General features: G+C 46.9%; 1 protein-coding gene across 1 annotated transcript; it reads left to right on the forward strand.

The window, feature by feature from the left end:
- The first annotated feature begins 2,073 nt into the window (after positions 1-2,073).
- LOC123583575 (60S ribosomal protein L37a-like) lies at positions 2,074-2,694 on the forward strand. The gene is given in 1 exon segment (XM_045450736.1): positions 2,074-2,694. A coding segment is annotated over 1 exon segment (273 nt). The 5' UTR covers positions 2,074-2,361; the 3' UTR covers positions 2,635-2,694.
- The last annotated feature ends 13,831 nt before the right edge of the window (positions 2,695-16,525 follow it).

Below are 16,525 nucleotides of genomic sequence, written 5' to 3' on the forward strand. Positions count from 1 at the left end.
AGGAGGCATCACAATCCCAGACTTCAAGCTATACTACAAGGCTGTAACCATCAAGACAGTATGGTACTTGCACAAGAACAGACACTCAGATCAATGAAACAGAATAGAGAACCCAGAAACAGACCCACAAACGTACGGCCAACTAATCTTTGAGAAAGCAGGAAAGAATATCCAATGGAATAAAGACAGTCTCTTCAGCAAGTGGTGCTGGGAAAACTGGACAGTGACATGCAGAAGAATGAACCTGGACCACTTTCTTACACCAGACACAAAAATAAACTCAAAATGGATGAAAGAGCTAAACGTAAGACAGGAAGCCATCAAAATCCTTGAGGAAAAAGCAGGCAAAAACCTCTTAGATCTTGGCCACAGCAACTTCTTACTCAACACATCTCCGAGGGCAAGGGAAACAAAAGCAAAAATGAACTACTGGGACCTCATCAAAATAAAAAGCTTCTGCACAGCAAAGGAAACAATCAGCAAAACTAAAAGGCAACCGACAGAATGGGAGAAGATATTTGCAAATGACATATCAGATAAAGGGTTAGTATCCACAATCTATAAAAAACTTCTCAAACTCAACACCCAAAAAACAAATAATCCAGTGAAGAAATGGGCAAAAGACATGAATAGACACTTCTCTGAAGAAGACATCCAGATGGCCAACCAACACATGAAAAAATGTTCCACATCACCCATCATCAGGGAAATACAAATCAAAACCACAATGAGATACCACCTCACACCTGTCAGAATGGCTATTAACTACTCAGGCAATAACAGATGTTGGCGAGGATGCAGAGAAAGAGGATCTCTTTTGCACTGCTGGTGGGAATGCAAGCTGGTGCAGCCACGCTGGAAAACAGTATGGAAGTTCCTCAAAAAATTAAAAATAGAACTACCCTATGACCCAGCAATTGCACTACTAGGCATTTATCCACGAGATACAGGTGTGCTGTTTCGAAAGGACCCATGCACCCCCATGTTTATAAGCAGAACTATCAATAATAGCCAAAGTATGGAAAGAGCCCAAATGTCCATCGATGGATGGATGGATAAAGAAGATTTGGTATATATATTCAATGGAGTATTACTCGGCAATCAAAAAGAGTGAAACCTTGCCATTCACAACTACATGGATGGAACTGGAGGGTATTATGCTAAGTGAAATTAGTCATAGAAAGGCAAACATCATGTGACTTCACTCATATGATGGCTTTAAGAGACAAAACAGATGAACTTAAGGGAAGGAAAACAAAAATAATATAAAAACAGGGAGGGGGACAAAACAGAAGAGACTCATAAATATGGAGAACAAACTGAGGGTTACTGGAGGGGTTGTGGGAGGGGGGATGGCTAAATGGGTAAGGGGCACTAAGGAATCTGCTGAAATCATTGTTGCACTATATGCTAACTAATTTGGATGTAAATTTTAAAAAATAAAAAAATAAAATTAAAAAGCAGGAGAAGTCATATCAATCCTGGTGCTTCTTTCAGACCGACAAGTGTGAAATTTAAGCAGCAAGCGCCACGAGGGGCTCAGCTAAAACCACCGAGACCATCCAGTACCCAACAATACATCTCCTCCCTCTAGAGGTCAGATGACATTTTACACTGGCTGCTTTACCGACTCAGACACTCAGGCTCCTGTGCTTCCTGCCAGCCAGCCAGCAATGGAAATCTGGGTACTGGCTTGCCAGAGTCTACTTCATGTCACTCTTCCTGCCTTCTCCATTGTCCCTGCCTCTGGCCCCCAAGGCCGATGCTTGGCCAAGGTCCTTCCCCTCTCATTGGTTTGCCTGACCAAATGTATGAAGTCCACACTCCAATGTAAATAATAAATGACATTTGCCCAGTAACCTAAGGTTCAGGGTTTGCTTTTGCATCAATTATCTGATTGAACCCTATCCCTGTGACATGCATAGACCCCTTTTTTAATGTTTATTTATTTATTTTGAGAGAGAGAGAGACCGAGAGAGAGGGGGGGAGGGGTAGAGAGAGAGGGAGACACAGAATACCAAGCAGGTTCCACACTGTCGGCACAGAGCCTGATGCAGGGCTTGATCTCACAAACCTCAAGCTCATGACCCAAGTCATCAAGAGGCAGACATTTCACCGACTGAGCCACCCAGGTGCCCCAAGAGACCCATTTTATAGGTGAGCAGACTGAGCAGTACAAAGAAGTGACTCACTCAAAATCACACAGCTAGTTAGCACGCTGAGACAAGCCCTCGTCCAGTCTGAACCCGAAGCGTGAGCTTTTCCAGCTACGCTACAACAGACCTCAAAAGGGGGAAATTTTCTGGCTAATGTGAAATACAGAGAAGAAGCTCTCTGGGCTCGGACCTAGTTTGCGGAGACATGGCTAAACGCACCTAGAAGGTCGGAAGCCTCGGTAAATAGGGGACCCGTCATGGCGCCTCCCACAGGAAAATGGCGAGAGAGATTGAAATAAGCCAGCACACTGAGTACACTTGCTCCTTCTGTGGCACCACCAAGATGGAAGACGAGCTGTGGGGATCTGGCTGTGGTTCCTGCATGAGAACGGTGGCCTGTGGCTCCTGGCCCTACAACACTGCGTGTTCCGTTACCGTAAAGTCAGCCATCAGACTGAAGGACTTGAAAGACCAGTAGAAACCCCACCATTTGAAACGTTGCTAGCCTATAATAAATGGGTTAACTTATGTAACAAAATTAAAAAAAAAAAAAGAAGAAGAAGAGAGGTGTGGAATTTCCTCATTTTAACAAGGATCACAGGGTGGGAAAGGTACTAAAGTGAAACTCGACACGGCAGAAAGAATCATGTTGCATCTAAGCAGATACAGTAAAACCTTGGGTTGCCAGCATAATTTCCTCCAAAAATACGCTTGTAATCCAAAGCACTTGTATATCAAAGCGAACTTCCCCATTAGAAATAATGGAAACTCAGATGACTTGTTCCACAACCCAAAAATATTCATATAACAATGATTACAATACTGTAGTATAATACAAAATAATAAATAAAATGCAAAATATAAAGAGAAATAAACAAATTAACCTGCACTTACCTTTGAAAACCTTCATGGCTGGTGTGACGGAGACAAAAGAGAAGAGGGTTACTGTGTAGGACGACTTTCACTATCACTGACACAATCACTGCTATCTATCGGCTCCATGAAAGTTTTTTCTGCATGGGGACCATTGTACACGCTCGCACAGATGTTGACTACAGTATAGTATTAATAAACTCTCATCATATACTGTATTTAATGTAACTTGCAAAAAGGCAGCAGAGGAAAGGGTCTATATCTGCAGGCTGCCTGACCTAGAATGAAACAAAGCATTCCTACGCTTACTCTCGTATGGAAAAGCAAAGGACTGTCCATAGGTGCTTTGAAGTGACCAAAAATACACTAGTGCCTATTGTGGGCATCTTCCAACGTTATGAAAAATCACTGATTTCTGCCAAACACCGCAGCCTGATACCTAGCATCTGAGCATGGGAGACAATCACGTACAATCCCCCAGCAAGAGAGAAAGAGAGAACCATTGACTCAGTTGTGATCTTGTGACATTGTACTACTTGTACATGTACTACTTGTATTATAAGACATCGCTCATTTATCAAGTTAAAACTTATTTGAAATGCCTGCTCGTCTTGCAGAACACTCACAGAACAAGTTACTCGCAATCCAAGGATTTGCCGTATAGGACTTGGGCCCTGTGGGGCTGATTCATTTAGATTCAGTAGCGCAGCAGTCTACGGCTGAAGGTAGGGTCAAGCTCTGCTTCAACTGGTGGCGGGAGCCTGACATTCCAAAGGCCCAGGCAAACAACAGCTGTTTCATGAGTCAGGTGAAGACACACTCCTCATGAGCTATCACCTGCCTTACATATTCCAGCTCATGTGAGACACAGAGTCTCCTGGCAGGCATCATGTCACATGATGGACATCTCATCATTTTGCAGCTGCGGACATCTCAGAATAACGAGGTACTGTTTCCCAGTGACCCTGGAGTGAGTCCTTACAGATACCAAAAGTTTCAATAAAATGGTGGCCCAGAGTTCTCAGTGCCTGACCCTAGTCCATTTCTGGATTCAATCCCTTCCGCCTTCCCCAGGCAAGATCCTTGAACAGGCTCTCCATAAAAGATGGTTTATAAATGGCCAATAAACATACGAAAAGATGTTCAATTTCACAAGTCCTTATGGAAATACAAGTGAAACCACAATGTTATACTACTACACGTTCAACAGGATGGCTATGGTGAAAGAGACAGGAAATTCCAAGTCTTGGCAAAGAGATGATACAACTGGAATGTCCCTACACTGCGAGTGGGGGGGGGGGGTAACTTGGTACAACTACTTTGAAAAACTGTTGGCATACACCTCATGACTCACTCCTAGGTATATCCCAACAGAAATGCTTACATATGGGGGCGCCCGGGTGGCTCAGCTGGTTAAGTGTCCAACTTCAGCTCAGGTCATGATCTCACGATTCGTGGGTTCGAGCCCCGCATCGGGCTCTGTGCTGACAGCTCAGAGCCTGGAGCCTGCTTCAGATTCCGTGTCTCCCTCTGTCTCTGCCCCTCCCCTGGTCACGCTCTATCTCTCTCTGTCTCTCAAAAATAAATAAATGTAAAAAAAAAAAAAGAAATGTTTACATATATTAACAAAATATATGTGCAAGAAGGCCATAGAAGCTTCATTCCTAATAGCCTTATACTGAAAACAATTCAATGTGTTTCAACAATAGAATACATAAATAAATTGTGGTATATGCAGACAATGGAATATGATAAGGCAATGAAGATATTTGATTGTCCCTACACATAACACAAGTGAATTTCACAAAGATAATGTTGAGAGAAAGAAATTAAACACATCACAAAAAATACATGTGTAGTGCATACAGGTGTACTTCTATGAAGTTCAAAGGCAGGCAAAAGTAATGGATGGTAAGGACAGGAGGCGGCATAAAGTAGGTTTCTGGGACTCTGACAATATCCGGTTTCTTAATCTGAGGACGGGTTACCTGGAAGTTTTCACTTCATGATAATTCATCAAACTATACAGTGATAATTTGCTTACTGTCCTTAATGTGTGTAATACTTCAATACAGGACTTTAAGACTCTATTAGTTTAATAGGAATACAGGACACATATATGTTTAAATGGTGGTGGGTTAGAATTGTGGAGACAATCTCACATATTTTCAAGCTGGCCGAGCAGGTTGATAATTAGAGTCATAGATAGTTGGAAACAGCTACAGATGGAGTAGCTGTGTGCTACAAATATGAAAATAGGAGTCTGAACAAGACTCAAAAGATAGAATGGATGGCAAGTAGCAGGGACAGCGAGTGTGGCCGGCTGCTGGTCTAGACCAGACCTGCACTTAAACAGATACGGATCGCTTCCACAAGCACCCTCACCCCACGTAAAGGAAGCCTTTTCAATAAACCCTGTTAGGTATCGGCCACGGCAGGTGTTGTTGGCCACATCCATCCATTAATTCATCTTCTATTCATTAATCAATCCATCTCATGTACTGGTTCTCAGACTGGATCCCAAGGATACCTCAAAAGTTCACTGATGGATGATTCTTGGGGGTGCCCATGAAATTTTTCCTATAAAGGAGACCATAAATAACTTCCGTTTCGGAAATCCTGAGCAAGAGGCTCAAAACCTTGTCCTAAAAATCGACAAGAGACACAAAGGTATGGGGCGCCTGGGTGGCTCAGTCGGTTAAGCGTCCGACTTCAGCCAGGTCACGATCTCGCGGTCCGTGAGTTCAAGCCCCGCGTCAGGCTCTGTGCTGATGGCTCAGAGCCTGGAACCTGCTTCAGATTCTGTGTCTCCCTCTCTCTTTGACCCTCCCCTGTTCATGCTCTGTCTCTCTCTGTCTCAAAAATAAATAAACGTTAAAAAAATTTTTTTTTAAAAAAAGAGAGACACAAAGGTATGTAAGACAGAGTCCCTTGAAAATTATGTCACAATATAATGTTGAATAAAAGAACAAGTTGCAAAATTATATGCAAGATTATTGGATAATCTCAGTCTTGCTAAAATAAGCGTATGTGCATGAAAAACCTGGATGGATACGTCCTCAGGTGTGTTCTTTCTGGATGATAGGGTTGTGGGTGATTTTATTATTTGCTTTTCTGAGCTTTTCTGTATTTTCCACATTTTCTATCACAAATATACATATTTCTTTGGAAATTTAGGCAAAAATATGTAAATTATGTTTAAAAAGATCGGGGTACCTGTGTGGCTGTCAGTTAAGCATCTGACTCTTGGTTTCAGCTCACAGTTCACGGGATCAAGACCCGTGTCGGGCTCTGTACTGACAGCACAGACCATGCTTGGGATCCTCTCTCTGCCTCTCCCCCTACTCATGCATGAGTACATGTGCTCTCTGTGTCTCTTTCAAAACAAAAAATATTAAAAAAAAAGAGAGAGAGATCCCTTCCTGGCCAGAAGGCATATAAAAATCATACAGGGGTGCCTGGGTGGCTCAGTCAGTTAAACATCTGGCTCTTGATTTTGACTCAGGTCATGATCTCACAGTTTGTGGGATCAAGCCCCATATTGGGCTCTATGCTGGGCATGCAGCCTGCTTACGATTCTCTTTCTCTCCCTCTGACCCTCTCCCTTGCACTCTCTCTCTCTAAAACAAACAAAACAAAACAAAACAAAAAACATACAGTTCCTAGCTAAAGGTACTTAGGCTCTCACATAAATGATAAAAAGACCTAAGCATGTGTTATTTATTTAATCCCTATCATAGCTTAGCCTCTATCTTACAGTAGTTTCTCGGTTTCTGGGAGAGGGAATGTGAGGGCTACGGATTCCAAAGAACGCCCAGCGGAGGGCTGCCTGCAGAAGACACCTGTCTACAAAATAACCAGCATCACTGTTACAGAACCAACAGCCGACATGGGGTATCCGGCCAAGGCCAGCACTGTTACAAGCACTTTGCGTGTTTTAACTCATTTCGTATTGACAACAGCTTTCTGCAGCGGGTAGCATGGTAATTCTCAACCTACAGATGAGGAAACTGAGGCACAGAGACATTCAGTGACTTGCTCAAGGTCACCAGACATCGCATGGGAGAGGAGGGTAGAACCTAAGGGTCCAGACTGGAATTCTCACCCTTTCTCTTGCCCACAGGTAGGAGCAGAAGCCGCTCACATTTCTGAGTGCTTTCTCCAAGAGCATGGAGAGCTTCATGCTTCCATCCATTGGCTCCCCCCACTTCTCCGACACCCTCTGTGGTCCCGTCTGTCCCCAAATCCAGTGGAAGGGGCAGAGGTTTCCTGAGTTAGCCAAGGCCTCCCAGGAGGGTTCATCTCCCGGGACTCACAGCCAGCCAGCCCGCCCTCACACCACAGGCCCACCCAATGTCTGCAGGCTTTTGGGTAACACTTGTCCAGGTGGCGGGATATCAAAAGCAAGCCTGGGGCTCAATGTGTTTTCCCAACTTTTTATGGGAGGAGGGTCAATGAGACTCTTGTGTCTGTAGTTGGGGAAAGGAATCGAAGGGAAAGAAGGGTCTGAGGTCTCTATTTCAATCTGGAATTACCTCAAGACTAAAGACCTGTGGCTTCTTACCCCTGTTATAGACCCCCAGGGGAGTTCAAGTGGGTCTTGCCACGTGTTTATTTCCTCAGAAGGCAGGGCAGAAGATCCTAAGCGTGGTGTTTCGACACAGATGTACTGGACCTCTGTTTTCACTGTTAATGACAACGTGCAGATAAAAGGAAAGAGCTGTGAACACTTCAAAGTTGTTTAGATGAGGCTGGGGGTCCTGCGGGCCCCTCCCCAGGCTATGACTCTGGGCAAGTCCGTTCACCACTCTGAGCCTGTGACTCCGCTGTGAAATGACCACAGCGTTGTTGCCAGGCATAACGACGGTGTCTGTGAAGCACCACGTCTGTCACCCAGGAGGCTGTTCGCACACGTTATCAAGGGCAACACAGTGATGAAATAATGCAGGTCACAGTGCCGCACGCAGTAGGTGCTAATTAAATGAGCGTGAAGAGGAAGAGTAGGAGGTTCAAGAAATGAAAGCACGTGTTGATGTGGAAACACTGCATCTCGGGAGTATGAGGTTGAAAGTCACGGAATAAAATGGAAATGAAGACTAGAGGCGGACACTTGGGTCTAAAGGATGAGCCACAAACCACTCCATGGGCTTTCTCACCTGAAGAGCGTTCACTCCCAACTTATGGGCCTCTCAGGATCTTCCATGCTTGACTTCTCGAAAGCTTGGCTTCTCTGACACCTGGGCTCCCTCCTGCCTCCCCAGCTGCTCCTTCTCGGTTTCCTTTGCCAGTCGGTCCCTTTTGCAGGGACCTCACATCTGGGAGGCCCATGGCCGGGTTCTACCAAGACCCTGTACTTGTCTTACTCTCTGTTCCCTCCTTAGATGACCTCATCACACCCAGGCCAATTTCTCAGGTTATATTCTAATTTTATTTTTGACTATTCAGTTTTAATTTGTTGTTGTTGCTGTGTGTATGTGTGTGTGTGTGTGTGTGTGTGTGTGTGTGTGTGTGTGTTAAGTAAGCTAGGCCCAACATGGGGCTTGAAATTCATGACCCCAAGATCAAGAGTCACATGCCCTACCAACCCAGCCAGGTGCCCCTATATTGCGATTTTAAAGTTGTTGTGTTTTTTTTTTTAATTTATTTATTTTGAGAGAGACAGAGACAGCATGAGTGGGGGAGGGGCAGAGATGGGGAAAAAAGAGAGAGAGAGAGAGAGAGAGAATCCCCAAGAAGGCTCCACACTGTCAGCATGGAGCCTGATGTGATGTGGGGCTCGGACCCATGAACTGTAAGATCAATAACCTGAGTGGAAACCAAGAGTTGGATGCTTAACTGACTGAACCACCCAGGTGTCCCTATATTGCAATTTTATTCTTTAATGTTTATTGAGAGAGAGAGAGAGAGAGAGAGAGCGCGAGCGAGTGGGGGAAGGGCAGAGAGGGAGACATAGAACCCAAAGCACGCTCCAGGCTCTGAGCTGTCAACATAGAGCCTGATGCGGGGCTCAAACTCACAAACTGCGAGATCATGACCTGAAGTCAGACACTCAACCAACTGAGCCACTCAGGCACCCCTCTATACTGCAATTTTAAAACACTCTTCTGAACACACCAGGTAGCCAACAATCACACCTGGATACGTCAAAGGCACCTCTAATTCCATGTGCCCAAAGTCAAGCTACAGATAATGCTTGGAAATAAAAACTAAATACATACACAGAAATCACATGCATTTTCAGGGACATCATACATAGACAGAGATACCCATGAGACAAGAACAGGATCTCTAAGAAGGAGGAGGAGATGGAAGAGGGAAATAATAATAATCAAGGAATAAGAAAGGACTCTTGGAAATTAAAATATGCCAGAAAAAAATTAAAATTAATTAAAAGATTGGAAGCCAACGTTGAGGATACCTTTCAGAAAATAAAGCAAAAAAGCAATGAGACCTTTTAAAAAGAAAGAGAAAAAAGATTGTAAAAGTAAGAGAATGAGTTCACATGAATTCCAGACAAAGAGAACAGAGAAAAATAAAGTGAAGAAAAAAAAAAAATCAAGATAATAATAATCTCTTTTAAAAAGCCCCAGAGCTGATCTGGAGCTGTCTTGTTCTGGTTCGGAGGCAACCAGTTTGAAAAGTTCCTGAGAATTTAAAAAGTGGATTCTATAAATTACATTCTATAGATTTACAATTAAATAAATTGTATTAAAAACAAATGCAATGAACACTCAAAATTCCTTACTTCTCATAACTACGCACCATTCTATGACATACTATTGTTATCCGTGCTTTTGAGGTTATTTATGCCTATTGTGACTGCGAGGTACAACATCTTTGTTGTCTGTCTTACTCCTTAACATAAATGGAAACATCAACCAACAATCATATCGAAGGTACACATGTTCATCAATGACACAAACACCCTCTTTGCAGAACTGGATAGGAAACGGGTATTGACTGGTAGTCTGATTTTGTCAAATCACGTCTGATTTGCAGCAAACGGTCAGTTACAGTTTAAGAATTCAGCCACAACAAGGAAAGTACTCTCTGAGAATCTACAGCAAAGGCTACTGCATGATTTATTATTCTTTGTAAATTGTGGGCCTGGCTTTCTAGACGAAAGCCCCTGAAAATCCCAGTGAATGAATGGAAAGAATCCCACATAGGGACACATCACTGTGAAATCTCAGGATACTGGGGGGGAAGGGATGACCCAAACATATCCAGAGGAGAAAACAGACACAAAACCGAAAACCAGGTCATCACATGTGAAGGACAGGTCACTGGCACCACAGAGAGCTGCAGGGTAAGGGGCAGTGCCTTCCAAACCCCGAGCGGAAATGCTGGAAACGTGCACCCAGCCAAGGTGTCCATAGATGTGGGAGACATTTTCAGAGGTAAGATACCTCAGAAAGTCTACTCCCACGTGCCCTTTCTCAGGATGCTTCTGGAAAATGTGCTTCCCGCAAACAGGGCGCTGACTTAGGGAGGTAAGAGATCCAGGAAGCAGGGGTGATGATGGAGTTGGTGTGGACTCTGCCTGTGACAGCTCTGGGAGAACCTGAGCAAGATACCAGGCTCGTCTTGGTTTGTGTAATACATTTTTTGACAGTCAATTAGAAGAAGCCTGGTACTTGTTTTTGAAAAACCCTTGGGTCAAAAACCCTTGGATTTGGTTCAATCAAAAGAAGTGCATCTGAATCTTGTTTTCTGTAACTCGGGTATTCCCTAGGCCTCCTGGAGACATTGTGAAGACTACAAAGTTCTGAGGCAGGGCAGGTGGGATCAGGGTCACCAAGAAACTGGGGCAGTGGGCAGATGGCCAGATCTAGGGAGTACTGACCGTGTTCCTCTGGCCACTCAGAACCAAGGTAAGCACCAGGTGTTTGCAAAGTATCATGGCCGCCTTGTCCCAGGAGTCGCCCGTACCAGGACCAGTCAGATGCTACAGTCTTGAAGCTGATAGTGTCACAGGGGAGCAGGGAGGACACCCGGGTGTGGAGGAAGGCAGCACTGCCATGGTTGCTGGTTACTCATCCGCACCATTTACTGTGTCCCCAGCCCATCCCCAATGTTCTGCTTTGGAGGTATAACTACAGAGCAGGGGGCTTCTTCCAAAACGACCCTCAGACCTTTGCATGCAAACGAGCTCTTCCTTCGTGAACATGGCCACACTGGAGGCCATACTTCTATTCCAGCCCATACCACTGGTTTTCCAAAAGTTCAGGGAGGACCTCTTTGTCGGCTGCCCAGAGCCCCTGCGGTGTATTCTCTCAAATACCTTCAGTGGAGAAAGACTGTCATATTTTGAGAGTTTGGAGGGCATTCCAAGCCAGAGCTGATGTCTGAGGGGACATTCAATGGGAACATTTTCTTTGACCAGAAAGAAAACCTTAACCAAAGCAGCAAGGTGATGGTGATGATCTTAGGGCTAGCCCCACAGGCGAGCCAGGGCAGCGATGGCTGGGTGTATTGAGTGTGGATCTGGGTCAGCCCACACTAACTCCTCTATGTGAACATGATCTCCTTTAGCCTCACTGGGCCCCCACAGTGCAGGATCACTGTCCCATTTCACGGATGAGGAAGATGAGGCCCACAGAGGTAAAGTCGACTGGGTAAGGCCTTGTGGCCGCGAAGGGACAGAGTGTGGCCTGGGAGCTGGCTCTGGAAGAAAGAGGCAGGTCACTCCAAACTTGTAAGTAGCAGGTGTCATAAAACAAGGGGCTTGTCTTGGGGGCTGCGAGACCAGTAGCTCTGCCCCCACCACCTGCAGCGACCAGAATCTTAAAACTTCATGTGGAGGCCTTAATGTGGCTTAGTTACACATACCATCCAGACAGTCTCAACGCCACGTTACTCTCTCAAGGCTACATCCTTTCAACAGCTCCCACTGTGAAAACTGTGGGCAGAGTATACATTTCAAGAACAGGGGAGCCTCAGATCTCCCGAAGTCCAGCTCATGGGTCAACCGGCGATCACATGCTCTTAATGACCTCTTCCAACACAGGAATAGCAACAAAAGCACTGAAATTACGTTTTACACTCATAAGGTAATTCACTGGTTTTGTAAAACACAGTGCTTATGAGGTCCTTGAAAATTTTGCTCTCAGCACGTTAATATTGCCCTTCTCCCTGCAAATTTTTGTACAGTGCATTTGCTTAGCAAATCTTTTTTTTTTTTTTTCTTTTTTTCCAAAAAGAGACCAAAACCTGTCTGCTTAAAACCAACAGGGTCTGAATTAGTGAGATTTGACTCAAGGTAGACGGATCGTTTCGGCCCGCACTCATGACTCCCGCTGCCCAGAAGACCCTGGCCATGCCAGGATGCAAGACACACACCAGAGAAGCTTCCAGCTGGAAAAGGAAATGGCACACTGGCCAGGCCCTGAGGGCCTCCTCCTGGGTGCCTGGGCCTGGGCCCCACCAGGTACCTGGTGACATTACCGTCTCCCATTCTGAGTAAAAGCTGAAAACTGCAGCTGAATCAGCCTCCACTCAAAACCACACAAAAGCTGGCTTGGTCATGAGTCCAAAGATGAACACAGAAATGGCTACATCTTTTGAGGGGCCCAGTGTGAAATGAAAATATGGAAACCCCTGTCCAGAATTCAAGGTAGCAACAGCAGAGTGAGAGACGAAACATACAGATGGTCAATGGCCAGACCACATACAAAAATAGGAGTGTGCCCCACAGGCCGTGGCGGCCTGCCCAGGAAACCAACCCCTTATCTACCATGCCCAGCCCAAGAAGCCAGCCTGCTAGAGGTCATTCTTGCGGGAAGTCACATTGCTATTTCTAGTAACAATCCGGGAAGCTGGTAACAACTAGCCCCAAGTGGCCAGGATTTGATCAATAACTGACAGCTTCCCTAATTTTTGTTCCTGTTTCCAACTTAGGACTACCCAGAGGAAGCCCACCCTGCGCCCCAGTTTCTAGTTAACCCGCCTCCAGCTTCCCGGGGCCAGCAGCCTCCAACTGGGGCAAACCTGGGGCTACCCTCTTCTCCCCTATAAAGCTTTCCCACTCCTCCGCCTGCTTTGAGTCTCTGCCGACCCACAATTGCCGGCGGCTGACACCCCTGCAAACTCAGAATAAACCACCTTTGCTTATGCTCATTTGGTGGGTCTCCATTCATCCCCAGAAAGCCTTGAACTAAGCCTGGCTCTTCAGAGCATGAGGCCCAGTTTCACACTCACGTCTTGGAGGCGATTTACACATGAACTGCACAAACAAGTGAACTGCTGCCCTCTGCAGGGATTTCCAACCATCCTCCACCTGGCGAGCCCAGAAGACCTCAGGAAGCCCCTCTCCTGATGGGGACCCTCCCACACAGTCACCCTCTCTGGGGTGTCCCTCCCGGGCTGCTGGGCCTAGCCGAGCACACTGTCTGGTGACCCTGCATTAGCCAGCAAGCCTATGCTGTGGTGGGGTTTCCTGGGTGGAGGCATTCCCACAGAGCCCCCTCAGAAACCCACATGGCCGTGGCCGTGGCCGTAGGGAGCAGCTCCCTCCTACCTTAGACGGCTCAGCTCTGCAGACCTGGCCCTGTGGGCTGGGAGCCTTGGGTGCTGGCCTGCTTGGAGCTAGAGTTAGACTTCTCAGGCACCAGGGGGCGCTGTGGCTTCCCAAATAGGACTCGGTGCCCAGGCACCATGAATTTCAGGGACTGGGCTTCCCACAGGGCACAGCTCTTCAGTGAGTGGCATGGCTGAGCCAATCTGCAAATCTGTTCCTTCAACTCCCACTTGTCAAATGGAAGCTACATTAGCTCACGTTCTGCTCCCCCACTCCCCACCCAGACTGTCTCACCCCATCAAGCCCCCTTTACATGTGGAGTGAGTAAATGGGATAATTGGCGTGTGATGTTCTTTTGTATTTTAATGTTTATTTATTTGAGAGAGAGACAGAGAGACAGAGAGAGAATGAGAGGGGGAGGGGCAGAGAGAGAGAGGGTGAGAGAATCCCAAGCATGTTCGGCACTGACAGCCGGGAGCCTGACGCGGGGCTCGATCTGTGAGATCATGACCTGAACCAAAATCGAGTCAGACCCTTAACCGGCTGAGCCACCCAGGTGCCCTGACGTGTGATGTTCTGAGCCACTTTGTGTAAAAAACACAAGACATAACTGTTGTTTCCTCGGCGCTGCATTATCATGGTTTCTAGCCTACGATTCGTGGTCCAAGTGTGTTTTTCTGGTTTGTGTGTCACTGAGTCTCACGGTCCTCCTCGGTGTCCACCACTGACCGTTCTGTTCTGAACGGCCTTCCCGCTGCAAACCGCACATCTGCCCCGTTTGGCCCGAGGCTTCATTCTGAAGATGAGTTCTCTGCCTCTCCCCAAGCCCACCTGCTTTCCTTTCTCTGTGGGCGCCTTTACCCGCTGCAAGCCTGTAGGCCAACAAAATGCGAAACAATCTTGATGGATTGGAAAATGGGGCAGAGAACACTCACAGCACAATACAGGCGGGCGGCTGCCCCTCTGTAACCCTTCTGAAGAAAGCACAGCTCTATGACACCTGAACACACACACACACACACACACACACACACAGAGCAGAGCTCTATGAACCCTGCACACACACACACATACACACACACACAGAGCAGAGCTCTATGAACCCTGCGCACACACACACACACACACACACACACACACACACAGAGCAGAGCTCTATGAACCCTGCACACACACACACACACACAGAGCACAGATCTGACACCTGAACACACACACAGCACAGCTCTATGAACCTTGTGCGCGCGCACACACGCACACACACACACACACACCATGGTTGTATGACACCTGAACACACACGTGTGCACATGTGCTTGTGCACACACACACACACCTCCTCAGGAGGCACAGGAAGAGGACATGTGCTACTGGCTGGTGGGCAGTACTGTCTGGGAGGAAACCACACTCATTGTAAGGGTCAGGATTTGGGGTTCTTGTCCCAGCTCTACGGCCTGCCACCCCCACGTCTGCAGGGGAAAGCATCACTCCCCCTCACGGCCTGTTTCCTCACAGAGCTGACAGGAATCACAGATGAAGGAGCATCTGAAGACTGAAACCTCGTGATCCATGCCACACAGACATTATGGTGGCCAGGCCACTGCAGAAGACGGTGTTCAGGAGACGGCCGTGGGCAAGGCAGCTGGCAAGGGGGCGCAGGGCAGTGTCGTGGAACAACACAGACCCCAGCAGGGCAGCACGTAGAGTGGTTAAACCCAAGGGTCCTGCACCATACTGCCTGGCCTCACATCCGTATCCCACCCTGCTGCTCATGTAATTACCATGGACAAGCTAGAAAGCTTCCCGATGCCTCAGTTTCTTCATCTGTGAAATAGGGAGGATGCCAATAATAGCACTTGCCTTGTAGGACTGTGGTGAGGCATGAAGGAGTTATTCATGAGATGTGCTCGGAATGGTGTCCGGCTCCCAGTACGCACTCAGGCACTGTTAGCAATTATTATTATCTGGGGTCAGATCATCTGTTCTGCATCCTGGTTCTACCACCTACGAGTGTGACTGACAGACAGCGAAACTCTCTGAACTTCTTTTCTGTAAGACAAGGGTAGCAATTCCCTGGTCGCACAGCTATTCCGAGAATTGTACGAGACCTCGCGGTCTCTCCCATGCTATTCCTCTACGACAGACTGCTGCCTAGGAGAAGCTTGACAAGCCAAACGTGGACAAGAAGGGAGATGGGCAGCAGCAGGTGCACGAAGAGACCCTTTGATCACCACCAGCGTCAGATCTGGCCCTAGAACATCTGCAGCCCCAAGCCCTCAGGATTTTCATGCACAACTTGGCAGATCTAGAGGTTCCCAGGCCCTGAAGTGTCCCTTCACACAGCGGGAAAGGCGGATGGCTCAGTCTGAGCTCCTCCCGGGTCCTGTCTGGCCCTTGAGCAAGGGCTCACTAAAGCCCACTGTCCTAAGCAGTCACCTCGGGCCGCCTCTCTGCTCTCCCACACGGTCGTTTCCTTGAGCAGCAGTGCACTAAAGACAGGATTAGGCCAGAGGTGTTCATTTTAACAGATGTTGGCGAGGAGGCAGAGAAAGGGAACCCCTTTGCGTTGCTGGTGGGAAGGCAAACTGGTGCAGGCACTCTGGAAAACAGTATGAGGTTTCTCAAAAAATTAAAAATAGGGGCATCTGGATGGCTGTAGGTTAAGCATCCCACTTTAGCTCAGGTCATGATCTCATGGTTCATGGGTTTGAGCCCTGTGTCAGGCTCTGTGGGGATAGCTTGGAGCCTGGAGCCTGCTTCAGATTTTGTCTCCCTCTCTCTCTGCCCCTCCCCTGCTTGTGCTTTGTCTCGCTCTCAAAAATAAACATTAAAAAAAAAAAACTGAACTACCCTATGACTCAGCAACTGCACTCCTAGGTATTTATCCAAAGGATACAAAAATGCTGATTCAAAAGAGCACATGCACCCCAATGTTTATAGCAGCACTATCAACAATAGCCAAAGTAAGTATGGAAAG

This window comes from Leopardus geoffroyi, chromosome B1 (genome assembly GCF_018350155.1).
Source record: "Leopardus geoffroyi isolate Oge1 chromosome B1, O.geoffroyi_Oge1_pat1.0, whole genome shotgun sequence".
Lineage (NCBI taxonomy): Eukaryota > Metazoa > Chordata > Mammalia > Carnivora > Felidae > Leopardus > Leopardus geoffroyi.